The sequence below is a fragment of the Hippichthys cyanospilos genome, chromosome 5 (assembly GCF_059441005.1).
Source record: "Hippichthys cyanospilos isolate Australia breed blue-spotted pipefish chromosome 5, RoL_Hcya_1.0, whole genome shotgun sequence".
NCBI classification, from domain to species: Eukaryota; Metazoa; Chordata; class Actinopteri; order Syngnathiformes; family Syngnathidae; genus Hippichthys; species Hippichthys cyanospilos.
In genome coordinates this window covers 2,175,851-2,190,674 of record NC_142373.1, presented here as the reverse complement: position 1 = coordinate 2,190,674, position 14,824 = coordinate 2,175,851, and the positions used below count along the sequence as shown (strand labels likewise).

General features: G+C 41.0%; 2 protein-coding genes across 3 annotated transcripts in view; one reads left to right on the top strand and one right to left on the bottom strand.

The window, feature by feature from the left end:
- Positions 1–34: 34 nt before the first annotated feature.
- On the bottom strand, positions 35–4,138 carry LOC148423130 (lariat debranching enzyme-like). Its single transcript, XM_088414184.1, has 9 exons — positions 3,997–4,138; positions 3,366–3,606; positions 3,173–3,297; positions 2,964–3,044; positions 2,804–2,889; positions 2,508–2,732; positions 2,354–2,431; positions 2,136–2,281; positions 35–911 (listed from the first exon to the last, which is right to left on the bottom strand). The coding sequence occupies exons 2-9, from the start codon at positions 3,560–3,562 to the stop codon at positions 218–220; spliced, it is 1,632 nt and encodes a 543-aa protein (XP_088270310.1). The 5' UTR covers positions 3,563–3,606; positions 3,997–4,138; the 3' UTR covers positions 35–217.
- Positions 4,139–4,395: 257 nt separating this feature from the next.
- Positions 4,396–14,824, top strand: part of LOC148423129 (armadillo repeat-containing protein 8) — a 20,820-nt gene continuing 10,391 nt past the window's right edge. The window contains exons 1-13 of one of the 2 annotated variants that reach the window (XM_088416063.1): positions 4,396–4,669; positions 5,612–5,688; positions 6,704–6,775; positions 7,194–7,238; positions 7,823–7,965; positions 8,043–8,140; positions 8,236–8,328; positions 8,422–8,502; positions 10,864–10,939; positions 14,096–14,186; positions 14,292–14,352; positions 14,431–14,631; positions 14,703–14,798. In XM_088416063.1, coding sequence (XP_088272189.1) covers positions 4,625–4,669; positions 5,612–5,688; positions 6,704–6,775; positions 7,194–7,238; positions 7,823–7,965; positions 8,043–8,140; positions 8,236–8,328; positions 8,422–8,502; positions 10,864–10,939; positions 14,096–14,186; positions 14,292–14,352; positions 14,431–14,631; positions 14,703–14,798 — 1,179 coding nt within the window. In that variant the 5' untranslated portion in view covers positions 4,396–4,624. The remainder of the gene's footprint in view (positions 4,670–5,611; positions 5,689–6,703; positions 6,776–7,193; positions 7,239–7,822; positions 7,966–8,042; positions 8,141–8,235; positions 8,329–8,421; positions 8,503–10,863; positions 10,940–14,095; positions 14,187–14,291; positions 14,353–14,430; positions 14,632–14,702; positions 14,799–14,824) is intronic. The other variant, XM_088416065.1, reaches the window with a different exon arrangement.

Below are 14,824 nucleotides of genomic sequence, written 5' to 3'. Positions count from 1 at the left end.
CATTGCGAATTAATGGCAAAGGAAATCAAACATACACGTTTTTAAAGGATATTTTAATGTTCCAAACAATGGCCAATTTTGTTGTTTTAACACATTTAGAAAAACGAGTGTTTTTAACCATTAAAAAAATAAAACTTTTTTTTTTTAAAAAAAGGAACTTATTGTCCTTGTACTCTCCATTAAAAGGTAGGAATTCAATGGATTAAAAAAAAAAAAATCATTCGTCACACTCATCTTCCACTGTGGCATAAATCAATTGGTTTCTGCGTTTGATCCGCGGTGTGGTTGTCTGGCTTCCCGCATCACCTGATTCATCGCTGGTCCGTTTGAGGAAGGGCAGACCTTCCGCCTCTACATTGCGTGGAGCATGATGAGGAACGGTCGGTGTGGAGTGGCGTGGGGGAGGAAGGTCCATTAGGGGGGACGTGGGAATAGGTGACACTTGGGATTTGGGCGGGGGCAGGACCAAGCCCGCGGGGATGTGGGTGTCGCCCACAGTAGGTTTTGGATCAGCTTCGCTTTTGGGCTCCTCCTCACCCTCCTCTTCTTCCCACTCGTCCTCTATCGTGATCTCATCGGGATTGAAGGAATTGGATGTACTTGAAATGTCAGTTGAGTATTCGCTGGGCTCCTCGCTGCTCTGAGCATCGTCTTCCTCCTCAGCGTGGCTTTCCTGAGCTTCGCCCATGCTGCCGGCCTGGCCTGCTTGGGTATAGAGGTCAGTGAGCCCCAGCGTAGCGCACAACTCTGTGGTCTGGGGGTTGGCAAGGTAGCTGGGAGTGGTGTGGTATTGGGGCTTGTTAGGGTCGTAGGGGGGCACAGTACGACTGAAACTGTCCGGGATGGTCAGCTCACCGCTGAGCTGCTCCACCACCTTCATCATCGCGTCTTCAGAAACCGTAAAGTCCCACCTAATGAACAAAAAAGCCCAGAAAAGGTGAGAACTGCGTTCTTCAAGATTTTGGATGACAACAAGTAGGAAACAACACTCGATGTAAACACTATGGCTGCAACAATGTCATCAAGGCACAGGAAGGCAAAGTCAGTTACGCCTAAGCAAACATTTTTTTTTTTTTTATCTTGTCCAGATTCATTGCAATAAATCATACTGGGAGCTAGACCTATTTTTATGTATCTCACTCTCCAATAGCCAATTGAGGTAAGTGTGAAATACTTTGGATTTTTATTTGTTTTGTTTAAGTAGTCCTTTCTTTCTTCGGACCAATATGGTGTTGGTTGTGTTTTATATTTCTCTTTTCAAGATGTATGAATATAATTGAGAGAAAAGCCCTATAGTATGTTATTAATACTATTTGGGGTCAAGTGTCAATTTACTTAATTAATGGATTTACTCAAAGTGTGGTTGTCCCTCTTGATTAGATGACATACAGTAATTTGTTCAATAAATATACTGTATTTTTACAAATTTTACAACTGCAACTTTTTAAAATAATGTACAGTATGTGCTCTGCACACAAAAAAAACATTTTTCTTTTCAGGTTTCAGTGGTATGGGACCACTAGTTCAATTCACAGCTGTCCAAAATCAAAAGTGCTAACGTCAGGAAAAAAAAGAAAAAAAATAAAACATGAAAAGTGTTAAGTCTTAGTTTGTTGCTTACTCAGTCATGGGTCATTTTTTTGTTTGGAGAGAAAAAAAAGAGACGCAACTCACCTTTATCTTCTCGTCTCGTTTACTGCATCTCTACAGTGCCATAATAACCTAAATATTTTTTTAATGATTATATTTTAAAAGTTTTAGATCATATAACCATAAAATAATAATAAGAAGAATTTCCGTTTCCAAAAAATCCAAGAAGATATTTTGTCTGGGGATGTATGGCCCTGGCAGGGACACCAAAGGCAAAAAGGTCCAAGGTGAGGGATTAGACTGAGTACAACTCACGGACCCTTGGCTCTGACGGTGGGGGAGTGTGCCGGTCAGAACTGGCAGACCCAAATGTACCGTGAGCCAAAGGTACCGTAATGTACTTTTGGATTTTGCTAGGAAACCCAATACGCCAAGCCAAATTCGGCTAGTAAAATAATATTTCTGTTCGAAATAATCACCTTTTGAGCGCTCAACACAAGGGAGTGGTAGTCAAGTCAAGAAGTATTTTTCTAAAGGGTGTGTACCGTTCATGCAGGCCGTTATTCTCTGGGGGGTTCCAGGGATGAGGGGTGGTCCTCTGCAGATCGTTGGTGGCCTTCAGGATGGCGAGCCACTCAGGGTCGTATTCCAGATCATTGGATGAACCGGCCCTCTCTGGTATGTCCACGATCTATAACAGAGCCACGCATGTCAATTTAAAGCTACCGTCTATGTACTGATACGTAAGGTGACATTCCCTTACCTGCAAGAATTCTCGATAGGGCAGACATTTGTCTAGTGACAGGAATTTGGTGACCCGTGGGGCAACGTTGGCTTTAGGCTTTAAATAAGAACGATATCATGAGAAAGAACATTACCAAGAATTAACGCCACTGCGGGTTAACGCTCAGTCTTACAAGATGCTCCTTCAGAGCAGCAAATTTGACATGAAGATGCGCCGAGAACCAGTAGGTAGGCTGGAGGTGATCCAGGAGTTCGGCGGCAGCAGGACTTCCAAGAGAGTTGGACTCCACCTCTTGTCGCAGAAACTTCTTTTTACGCAGCAGCTCCTCAGTATGCCCATGTTGATAGATCCCGCGAGGCCAGTCGTGGCTCAGGAAAATGTCCACAGGCATGCGAATCTGATTGAAATTTTGGAATGAGCAATATGCTTTTAACAACCCCCCCTCCCACCACCACCACCAATGATTACCTGCTTTAGTTTAAACACCTCAATATTTCGCACGTGATAGACGCTTCTCAGGGTGTCGGGGTTGTATGGAGGGAATTCATGATGACCTGCAATGGGCCAACACTTGTGATGAACACTGGATTGCGAGAGACTGTAGCATCCAGATAGACAGTGAACTCACCTCTTCTATAGTCATGTGACTTGAAGATGCCAGAAATGCCACCGATTCGGATCCCCTTGTAGCGAATTACTCCAGCGTAACCTACAGATCAAGTTGAAAAATCGCTGATAAAACAGGATTTTACAGAATGCTTACTGATAGTATGACATTTAGGTTCTATTTTTTTAATACAGCTAAAATGAGCCCATGTCCTGTCAGATGGTTCATACCCAAATAATATATATTAGGAGCAACCCATCCTCCATAAGAAAGCTCTTGCAGGTGATTGGAGGCCTCGTGGTTACCGCCGATGAATATGGTAAGAATTGGAGCCTTCTTTTCTCCAGAATAGTACCTGTATCAAAGATTTTATTCAAAATAGCTCAACTTGTAAGTTAAGAAAACATGCAAAGAGGAACTGACTTGTAAAAAGTTTGCATAGTTCGGTACTTGGCAGGCACCGCCATGCACTTGAGGTCGCCTTCGTTGCGCACAGCCTGGAAGTCTCCGCAGCAAAGCAGCAGGTCTACTTTGACGCCTTCCTTCTTCTCCAAGTAACCAATGGTCTCGTAGATCTTGTCCAGCTCACCATGGCAACAGCCCTCCACTGCAATCTTCATGACTAATCAGCACAGGTGCCCTCGAATCAGTATTAAGTCCTTTACTGCCAAAAGAAAGACAACACAGTCATCTTGGAAAGTTGTGCTGAATGATACGAATTAGTATAACATTCAATTCATCTATTTTATACTGCTTATTATCTTTCGGGCCGCTGTTTAGTCTTGAATGACCCTCACAGACAAATTTTGGAACGTAAGAGCAACCTGTCCCCAGAGAAAAGCGACAAATGCAGTCAAATGCAGGGTGTTCCAATCGGAGCGACTCTATTTAGCAGTGTTTGTGTGTATATGCAGCACATACACATACAACAGTAGGTTTCTATTAGGGTTTGACTTTACATTGCTACCAAAATTAAATAAACAAGACACAGCAAGGTGAACACACGAGATATAATGTGTGTTCTTTGAAAAAAAAAAAAAAAAACACGACTCACGGAGACGTTAGACGGGGCTAGGAGGACGCCGGGTCGCTTTTACACGCCGTAAACCCCCCAAATCGTGATGAAAAGGTGCATGTTTTTTCTGCAAAACTGCAAAAGTGAGCAACAAAATTCCCACCGTAGAGCCAAAGCCCAGTGCGCATGCGCATTGACCTGCGCATCAGCGTCTTGGATTTTGATCACCAGCAACAGATTCAACACTTGTCGGGAAAAAGATGATAGCACTCTTAAAACATGTTTTTTTCTGCTCATAAATTATTTTGAAGCCACTTCTATGCGCGTGTTTCTACATTTTCTGTGTTCCGTTCTGTTAGGCCATTTAATGTGACGAATCTAGTTCATAAGAATCACCTTACGTCACGTGTATGTTTACTTAACTTGACAAATCAACTGCCTGCCTGTCAAGACAACACGCCAAGTTAGCGGTGTTACTTTGAAGCTCTCAACTACGTTTGTGTCTGCAGGGGGGGCTACACCTAACATTTAAAAAAATTAAAAACGTAATCTATGACTTTCTTGATTTAACTGCAATTCTTTTTAAGAAGCTTCCGAAAGCTGCACTGGGGGGTGGAGTGTCTGCAAAGTGTTGCGCCGATTGGGGCGCTCCATCAGGGGACGAGAGATGGCGTGCTTGTTGGAGGCCCCTCTCCGCATCAGTGTGCTGTCTGTGAGTGTCACTCTTATCGATATAAATAGGCGTTTTGTTTCCAATGTAGCCCCTTCTCCACCTTCATTTTGTAACTTGTGAAGATCAATTAGTCGACAATTACGTTGTTAAAGTAGAACAAGGGTACCCCCACCGCCCCCCCCCCCCCCTCCCGTTAGCACAAAAGCTAAGTCAATGGCTCTCCAACATGTAGCGATGATAACGGTCCGCTTACAATGGTTCTTACCAGAAAGTGAGCACTTGTTTCAAGCATATTACTAGCACGGAAAGGCGGGGATGTTTAGGACACTTGAAATTACGTGTCCTTTCACCCAGTCGACTATTTAGTGACGCGAAACGAGCGGTTGATGAGCTGCCTGTCAGTGTCACTCAGAATGGGTTAGCGGCTAACCGCTTCGACTATTCATCTCTGTTTCTTCTTTCCCCCTATGATATATTGAACGATACATTGTGCGTTGCGCTATGTTTCCATTTTAGTCCCCACTTTGTGCTGAAACTAACTAAATGTGCACGATTTAGAAACGTATTGTCCATAAATTACCAGACGACAGGTGCTTCTTTCTCTGCTAGCAATTTTCAAGCTTAGTCATTGGTTAGTTGTCAACAACTGCCTGGCCAAAATCTCAAAATGACTTTTGTTATGGGTGATCTATTATTGCAAAGTCGTACTCGTTGAGCTCACGGCGCCAAGAGCGGCGAGGTCACACGTCGTGTGGATCGTTATGGCTGTTATTGACAATAACAATTTCAGAGTTGTCACATGCAGTTGCTGGATGCATAACTACTCGAGATGTTAAACCGGGCAACGTAACAGCCGCTGTTCATATACAAGCATATTTACAAACGTGTTAAAAGCCTTGCTTTGACTTGAAATGTAACTATTGTTAAAAGAAAACATATGGTTAATTTGTTACAATTCATTTGTGATTTCTTGTATTGTAGGAAGTCACTGCCACGAGTCGCCATTATGTGGACCGACTGTTCGACCCCGACCCACAAAAAGTCCTGCAGGGAGTCATGTATGTTCATCTTCTGTCAACAAATATTGAGTTTTAATTCAAATTTAAGGCTTGCACGACTTCAGATAGACACTCATGGAGGTTGAGACGATTTTAGTTAGTCCCTGATTTGTCCAATAATTCCAAAAAAAGGCATTACACTATATTTTCATATAGTTCATTTCATTACACCACATTTATGCAGCATACATTTTAGAACAGAAGAGTTGAGCTGTGTTTAGTAATTCTCTGCTGATGCATGATAGTGCTTACATTTCCAATCAGAAAATAAATAAACAAATAAACTGTCTTGCTTACTGTTATGACAGCAAAATCCTGCTTGAGTTCGGCTTTGTTTTCCTCAATTGGGTAGCCCTCATTCACCTAAACAGAGCTTTTAGAAATCCAGAAGACAATTGAAATAAATTATGGTGATCGACCAATTTCATTCAGCACACTTGTCTGTTCCTGTAAGCATCTCTACCTCATTCTCAAGCCAAAAATACATGATCATTCAGTCTAAATCAATCTTTAGGAACGCTATTCAAGAAGTGGTGAAGTACACCCCCAAATTCAAACAAACACACACACATATGTATGTATGTATGTGTGTGTGTGTGTGTATATATATGTATATATATATATATATATATATATATATATGTATATGTATGTGTGTGTGTGTGTGTATGTATATATATAATTTTTCTCACTTTTGGAAACTGTTTATGATGTTGATGTTCTGTTTCAGAGCGTATGTCTGTATGAATTCACTTTCTCTTTTTATTTTTAACCACGGAAGAAGACAAGCTAGCTCTGGTTACGGCCCCCAGTCATCTGTACTTTTCCACCTGCCTCCTGCCATTTGATAGTTTTTGGCCTTCTTGCTGAGCACACGGAATGTATCATTGATCATAGTCATGCAGCAAAAAACACTTTGCACAATTGCATTGCATCTTAAACATAGCTAACCAAAGCAAATTGCCATTGACTCTTGTCATTCATTCATCTCGTTGTGCATTGTTTGTCTCCACAGTGACATGAAGAATGCCGTAATTGGCAACAATAAGCAGAAAGCCAATTTGATCGTCCTGGGAGCTGTGCCAAGGTATGCACCCCCTTTCACCTTAGCTTTTTTTGTCACTGATTTTTCTGTTCTGGAGACATCCTTATTGAAAGTCAAAACACAGTGTTTGATAAATTTACCACAAACAGAAACCAAGTACAGTTGAAGTTCGATTCAACAGATCCTGGTATAACGCCTCTCCAGTCTTCCTCCAGACTTTGGCAACTTGATTTCCGAATAACATGCAATATTTGCTTTCATGTAAAAAATGTACTTTGGACCACTGAGCAACAGTCCAGTCCTGCTTCTCTGTAAGTCAGGTCAGGCGCTTCTGACGCTCTCTCTAGTTCAAAAGCGGCTTCACCTGGGGAATGCGGCACCTATAGCCAATTTCCTGCACACTCTTGTGCATTGCTCTGGATGTTTCGACTCCAGACTCAGACGACCACTGCTTTCACAGGTCCCCCAAGAGCTGGAATCAGCCCTTCTCACAATCTCCCTCAGGGTCTGTATTTTCTGCCACACTTTTTCCTTCTCACAGACGTCCCACTGAGGTGCCTTTATACAGCACTCTGGGATCAGCCTATTCGTTCAGAGAGTTCTTTCTGTGTCTTATCCGCTTGCTTGAGGGTGTCTATGATGGCCTTCTGGACAGCAGTTAGGTCAGCAGTCTTGCCCATGACTGCGGTTTTGAGTAATTAACCAAGCTGGGAGTTTATAAAAGCCTCGCGGGTGTTTAGAGTTAAATCATCGATTCAGATGAATAGGTTAATAGCTCGTTTAGAGTACCTTTTCATGATATGCTAACTTTTTTGAGACAGAAATTGTGTTTTTTAAGAGCTGTATAGCAAAGTTAAATTTTTCTCATCGCATTATGTAAAATAATGAACTTTATCACAATATGCTAATGTGTGGAGAAGGACCAGTATATGTTTACCCCTCATCGCCACTGGTACCCTTTCAAAGATTCAGTTGCTACGCATTTCTTTTGATCATTTTTTTGTAATCTTTTGATTGCCTCACACGCTCTATGTCATTTGCCTGTCTTAGCCTGGTTACAAAAAGCATGTGGTTGTCTGTCTGTTTTAGATTACTGTACCTTCTGCAGCAGAGCTCCTCTAGCTTGGAGCTGAGGACAGAGTGCGCAGTGGTGCTGGGCAGCCTGGCCATGGGCACAGAGAACAATATTAAGTCTCTTGTGGACTGCCATATCATCCCCGCCCTTCTTCAAGGTTAGGACACAAGTGCCTTTCAATGTAAAAGAGTATCGTACTCATCAGTGGTGAACTTCTTTTTATGTTGTTTGCAGGTCTCTTGTGTCCTGACCTGATATTCATTGAGGCTTGTCTTCGTTGTCTTAGAACGGTCTTCATTAGTCCTGTCACTCCAGTACAGCTGCTTTATACTGTAGGATCACATTCTGCTTTCTGAACTAAAACATTCATTCCTCGCAAAATAAAAGGATTGTATGTTTTTCTTTTTTTTGTTTTGTTTTTTTGCAGGATCCAACTGTGATCCCCCATTTAATGTCTCTGCTAAGCCACTCACATAGGACACAGGAGTACACCACGCAGATCTTCTCCCACTGTTGTAAGGTATTTATTGATGTTGGCTCACAGGCAATCAGGAGTTTCATGGTAACAGTTGAAACAGATATTGATTTAGTTTTTTTGGTGGTGTGTGTTCAGACTCCAGAGCACCAAACAGTTCTGTTTAACCATGGCGCCATTCAGAACATAGCTCCTCTGCTAATATCTCCCTCTTATAAGGTAAGTGTCCATCTCGTTTGCAATATTTATTTTGTTATTTTTAATGTTTCACTTTAATTTGACGATCAGCTTTATAGCCCAGCCCTCTTCTCGCATTGTCATACTTAACAGTTAACTGTCGAATCTGTATTATTTTGCACTTTATGTTGCAAGTTTATGTTGAACAAGCAGTAAAAATAAAGGAGTTGTCAGTTTAATTTACCACCTATAAGGCTTGAAATCACTTTACCTGGACTACTCAATCTGCCAAAGACACATCATCAGGAGCAACTGGGGGGTTCAGTCTCTTGCTCAAGGATACTTTGACATGGTCCAGGGATCAAACCCACAACCCCTGGGTTGCAAAACGATCAACCTACCAGTGAGCATGCCGCCCCCTCTTTTGTTAATTTATTACAAATTTATCTTAAATAAGATATTTTATAAATAAATTATTTTTTACATTGTTGTTTTATTAGCTGTTGAAAAGTGAGTTTTCTGACTTAAGTCTGAAATACAGTAAATAATTTAAAATTACCATATTTTCCATGCTATATGACGCACTTAATTTTTTAAAAAAGATGGCGGTACGCCTTATAATCCGGTGCGCCTTATATAAGGATCATATTATGTTCTGACTGCTTAAACTAGAGGTAAGATCGGCTGAAAAATCCAGCTCGAACCAACCTGGCCCGTGGGTATTAAAGCCCGACTCGCCGAGCCCGATTAATTAACATGATTTGCAGGCCAAAACTGAAAAAAAACTCCAATTTATTTTATTTTCAAATCATGCTTGTCCTTTCAGTTTCCCTGTCTTTCGTTTATTCCTAACTTCGTACTCTTAACTTCCATATCAGAATACCAGGTCAAAAATATGTAATGCATGGCGAGGGAAAATTAAAAAGACGGCGGCGCCGTGCATTCACTTGCGCTTGGCTCTTCACTCATACCGTTGCATGTTTGTCGTTTAAATTTCCCTTACTTTCGCTTAGTCGTAACTTCTTGCTGCTCCATATCGGAATAGCAGGTCAAAAATATGTAATGCATGCCGAGGGAAAATGAAAAAGATGGAGGTGCCGCGCGTTCACCTACGCTTGGCTCTTCACTCATACCGTTGCATGTTTGTCGTTTAAATTTGCCTGACTCGTTTATTCGTAACCTCTTGCTGCTCCATTTTGGAATAGCAGGTCAAAAATGTGTAATGGATGCGGAGGGGAGAATTAAAAGGAGGGCGGCGGGGCACGTTTACAAGCGCATGGCTTGATCTGGATCTATTCTGCTCTCTGTGGCTCCTGTTTAGTAGTTAAATAGCAATTACCAGTATTGCCTTCTCTGTTTTATCCAAATTATTTTTTATAACAGATATTCCTTAGTTTAATATCCATACAATGTTTTAGTGTTCCGAATACATTTATTTAAAAAAAGTTAGCGTAAGAGAGGCCCGGTATTCAAGTGGTATTTTTGCCCATTCTTCAGATAGTACTGAAATCAAACCATTGTTTATTCATTTTGGCAGTTGTGAGAAAGCTCATATTGTATTAATAAAGTTTATATTCTATGAATAAAATGGTATGAGTGGGGCGGCATGGCTCGGTGGTAGAGTGGCCGTCTCCAAGCTGAGAGGCTGTGGGTTAGATCCCCCGACCAGCAATTCTATGTTGAAGTGTCCTTGAGCAAGACACTGAATTCCCAATTGCTCCTGATGCTGCGTCATCAGGAGGTAAATGACTAGTTAGTGTAAAGGGTTTCGAGTACCCAAGGTAGAAAAGCGCTATATAAGTGAAAGTCCATTTACCAAGTCCATGAATAAGGTTTGATGACTTTGCTGATTGTTTTTAATTCATTCTCTTTAGTGTGGCACCATCATGCAGCAACTCTTATCTAGTGGATGCATAATGCAACTCCATCCAGTACTGTGGTTTCAACTCTATGTGCGCCTTTTAATACGGTGCACCTTATATATGAATTTTTTTTTAGAAAATATGTAATTCATTGAAGGTGCACCTTATAATCTGGTGTGCTTTATAGTGTGGAAAATACGGTATCTCATTGCCTTTATTTAAATGTTATGTTCAAGCTGCAGCAACAGTTGGGTGCATAAATATCATTGAGTATAAAATGTATAAAAGTAGCAAATGCTTGTGGTAACAGTTACTTGGTATCTGTTTTGATGAGTACTCGAGTTGAGTTGGCCTACTTTTATCGTTCTGAAAAAAAGTAATATCAAACATCCCTACTACCGTGTATGTGATTCATATTTTTCAAAACGACTGTGAATTGGCCAGTTATAGTTTTGAATGTCATTTTGATTATTCTGCAGAGTAAAAGCAGACACAAGCCAACAGATGCAAACCTCTGTTAAGATCCAATTTTTCCATCCAGGTGCGGATGCAGGCATTAAAATGTTTCTCAGTGCTGGCTTATGAGAACACTCAGGTGTCCCTGACATTGGTGAATGGTGAGTATTTTAGTCTGTGCTTCTCATTAAGTCAGGTACTCTCATACAGACAATCGGGTCAAATTTGCCTTCCTTGAAATCAAAGACCGCAAAGACTTGACTCTTGAAATTCTTTCTAAGATTAGTCTGAGCGATTGTCTTTTGGTTTTGGATGCATTGAAGATACTTTCGCCTCTCATTAGCTCTGAAAAGACTGAGCAATTATCTTGTGACTTTTCGTGCATTAAAAGATATTTTCCCTCTTATTTGCTCAGAAAACAGCATAGGGACCACTAATCATAAATGCAAGCCTCAATTTTATTAGATTATTTTGTTTAATTAATTTATTCATTTATTTGAGCATTTTTGCGAACCATTGACCTAATTTAATGAGGACCTTTCTAATTTTGTGGAGCATTTTTTTAGAATAATTCCCGGGACTTAAAGCAAGGGATTTTGTCAAACAAAAGTATGACAATATTAACAATTCTTCAACTGATTTTCACACTCTCAATTGCTCTGGACTCTTGACCCTAAATATGTCAAATTTTCCACCTTCTTCATCTCTTCTTTCTGTATTTACTTGGGTCTGTTTCCTCACACACATATACTCCATCTTGCTGCAGCTAATCTCCGTTCCTCTCTTTTCACTCGAAATTCCAATTTATTACAATAGCCATCTTGGTAGCATTTTCTCAACGTTTTACCATCTCACGATATTCCTGTCACCGTGCGTTTCTTTCTCACTCGCTTGTGAGTTTCACTGGTAGACTGCTGCTGGAGTTACAACAACTTGGACAAGCGTGGCGAGACAATCAACCAATAAGCTCAAGCGCACTTCTACAAGACATGTGATTGGCTCCCGGCATGACATCGACCAATGAGGGCAGGAGTTGTAATTCACTCCTACCTTCATTGGTTGATGTTGCGCCGGGAGCCAATCACGTGTCTTGTAGGAGTGTCCGCAGCATTTGCGTTTACAATCAACTCGTCTGTTTGGCATGCAGGAAAGAACACTGTAAATTAACATCTCAATTTTTATTTTCTGAGACATGAGCCTGGTTTTGCAAAAACACACTAGATTTATTTTCAAGATAATATACTATTTCTTTATGATGAATTTGTCTTAAGATTATAACTTAGAATTAAAATAAATGAAATTAAAGCGAAGTAATACCGTTTTCAAAACTCAAAGACTTCTGTGAAAAGAAGCAGATAACATTACATGTATATTAAATATTTTGTACGATAATATTAGATTTTTGAGTCAATGTTACCGCTAAGATGTGTTTTTTCTCGTCTTTAATAATTTAATGACATTTGCTACAGCATGTGGGTTTGTGACTTGACAAAATAAGGTCTTCATCCCCCTACATATAGTCTCATTTAACATTTATTTTGCTACATTTATTGCCTAGCATTGTAATGAAACCTGGGTCTCTTTAACAAAAATGAACTGTCGTTGAAAAATATGAGCAAGTGCTTGATTTCTATTTTGCGATTTCTTCTGTTTACTTGTGGTACTAAGTCCAAAATTTACCTTGCAAAGAGTGATTCAAAACCAATTATTTGAGTGAATTTCTACATATTTCCTTTATGCAGTTTTTTTTTTGTAATTATTTGGAACCAATCCTTTGTTATTGACAAGAATACTCCTATTTAAATACTTTTATTATCGTTAATAATGTTATGAAATTAAAACTTTACTGTTTTTACTGTGCGCATACCAAAGCATTACAAGTTTTATTTTGGTGGCATCTTGATAGTGGTATCTTGATGCAAAGGAACTATGTTGAAGTACATTGCACTGCTTCATTTAGACTAAAGAAGGCTTCTCTGCCACCGGTTTGTGGTATATTGGTGTTAGGGAACTACAGTGGGCCCCCGGTTTACGAACTCCCTCTTATACAAACATTTCATCTTACGAACGTGAACCACGGCGTTTTTTTGTCCCCCCCTTACGCACAAATCTTTCGTCTTACGAACAATTCAATATGCCCCTACATGCCGGTCAATGTGTCCGTGCTATTTTTTTTCGCATTGCTGCGTCAATTAAATCAACTGTGCCCGCATGTCATGGAAACGCCGATATGCTATTGCTCTTACAATGTCACAGTCACTGTCTCAGTCACGGTGTCAGTCACGGAGATGCCGATATGCTATTGGCCGGCGTCACGTCAATCACAGAAATGCCGATATGCTATTGGCCGAACGTCTTCATCTAGCTTGATGGCACAGCTGGTCGGGACGGAAGGAAGGAGAGAAAAGGAGTGAAAACGGAAGGAAGGAATGTTGTGAAGACTTTGCAAACTTTATCTGTCAGACAAGGCTTCTAAAATTGCTAGTGGCGGTAAAGGAAGAAGTAAGAGGATGATGACAATAAAAACGAAGCAGGAGATAATAAAAAAATACGAAGGAGGCGCACGCATAGTTAACCTTGTTCGTGAGTATGGCCGTAACCGCTCGGCAATCTTCTAAGGGCAAGACTTTCCTTGCCAGGGGACGGACCTCGGTCGATAACAAAATGGAGAGGCTTCTTCTATTATGGATTAAAGAGAAGGAAATCGCCGGTGATATGTTCTAGTTTGAGAAAAGTTCTTGTTTAAGAAAATAAATAAATTCTGCGGGTTGGTCTCTGCTCCCCTCCGCCTCCACCCAGCTCAAGTCACGTTGCCCCAAAGGTAAATGTCATTTTTCCTTTGTATATTAATGTTATTTAATTTAACTGTACAGTAGATTATGTAACTAATTTTTAATATGTGCATAAAGTCGTTATGTTTTTACCTAAGGTTTTTGCACGCGTTGCACGCATTCACTAATTAACATAGGTTTGGATTGCCCGTCATACGAGCAATTCGCGTTACGAGCGTAGCCGCTGAATGGATTAAGTTCGTAACACGGGGGCCTACTGTATAATGAAGTTTAGGTTTTCTCTCCCCAACACACCTGATTTAAACATTAGCTCATCAACAATATCTGCTGGAGCTTGAAAATAATCCAAACCTTTTGAATCAGTTGTGTTTGAGAGAGAAAACTGGAAAACATGCAGGACACCGGCCCTCAAGGGCCCAAATTGCCCACCGCTCATTTAGATTGTTAAAATCTGAAAGTCTGTGCATGCATACCCTGCTTTAACCAGAACCTGTGATGTTGACAAGGTTTTGTGTGTGCTTACAGTGATGGTGGATGGCGAGTTGCTCTCTCAGGTATTTGTCCGAATGATGCAAAGGGATCAGCCCATTGAAATGCAGCTAACGGCAGCTAAATGGTGAGCAGATGGCAGATAACATCATATGCAATGATGATGATGATGTTTCAATGTTGATGTTATTTCTGCAAGCAACTCTTTTGACACACCATCTCTATGCTGCAGTCTTACGTACATGTGTCGAGCAGGTGCTATCAGGACAGATGACAGCTGCATTGTCCTAAAGGTGCTCTTCTTTTTTTCTTTGTTGCCAATATATTTTGAGATATATGTGTGTGACTTCTTGGCTTTGCTGCTGGTGCAGACATTGCCGTGCCTAGTGCGCATGTGCAGCAAGGAGCACCTACTTGAAGAGCGGGTAGAGGGAGCTGAGACACTGGCTTTCCTCATGGAGCCCGATGTGGAGTTGCAGCGGATTGCAAGCACCACTGACCACCTAGTGGGCATGTTGGCCGACTACTTCAAGTATCCCAGCTCCGTGTCGGCCATCGCTGACATCAAGAGGGTGGGATGGCATTGTTGGGACATTTGCTCTCCTTTTACATGGTGGTGGTATTGACTTTATGCTTTCTGCAGTTGGACCATGACCTAAAGCATGCACATGAGCTGAGACAAGCAGCTTTCAAACTGTACGCCTCGCTGGGCTCCAATGACGAGGACATCCGAAAGAAGGTTTGACCTTCATGCCCTTCTACATT

Coding starts and splice junctions, on each gene's coding strand:
- LOC148423130 (XM_088414184.1), bottom strand. CDS start 3,562: ATGAAGATTGCAGTGGAGGGCTGTTGCCATGGTGAGCTGGACAAGATC. Junction 2,432..2,507: donor CTGCTCTGAAGGAGCATCTT/GTAAGACTGAGC, acceptor TCTTATTTAAAG/CCTAAAGCCAACGTTGCCCC. Junction 2,282..2,353: donor CCTATCGAGAATTCTTGCAG/GTAAGGGAATGT, acceptor GCTCTGTTATAG/ATCGTGGACATACCAGAGAG.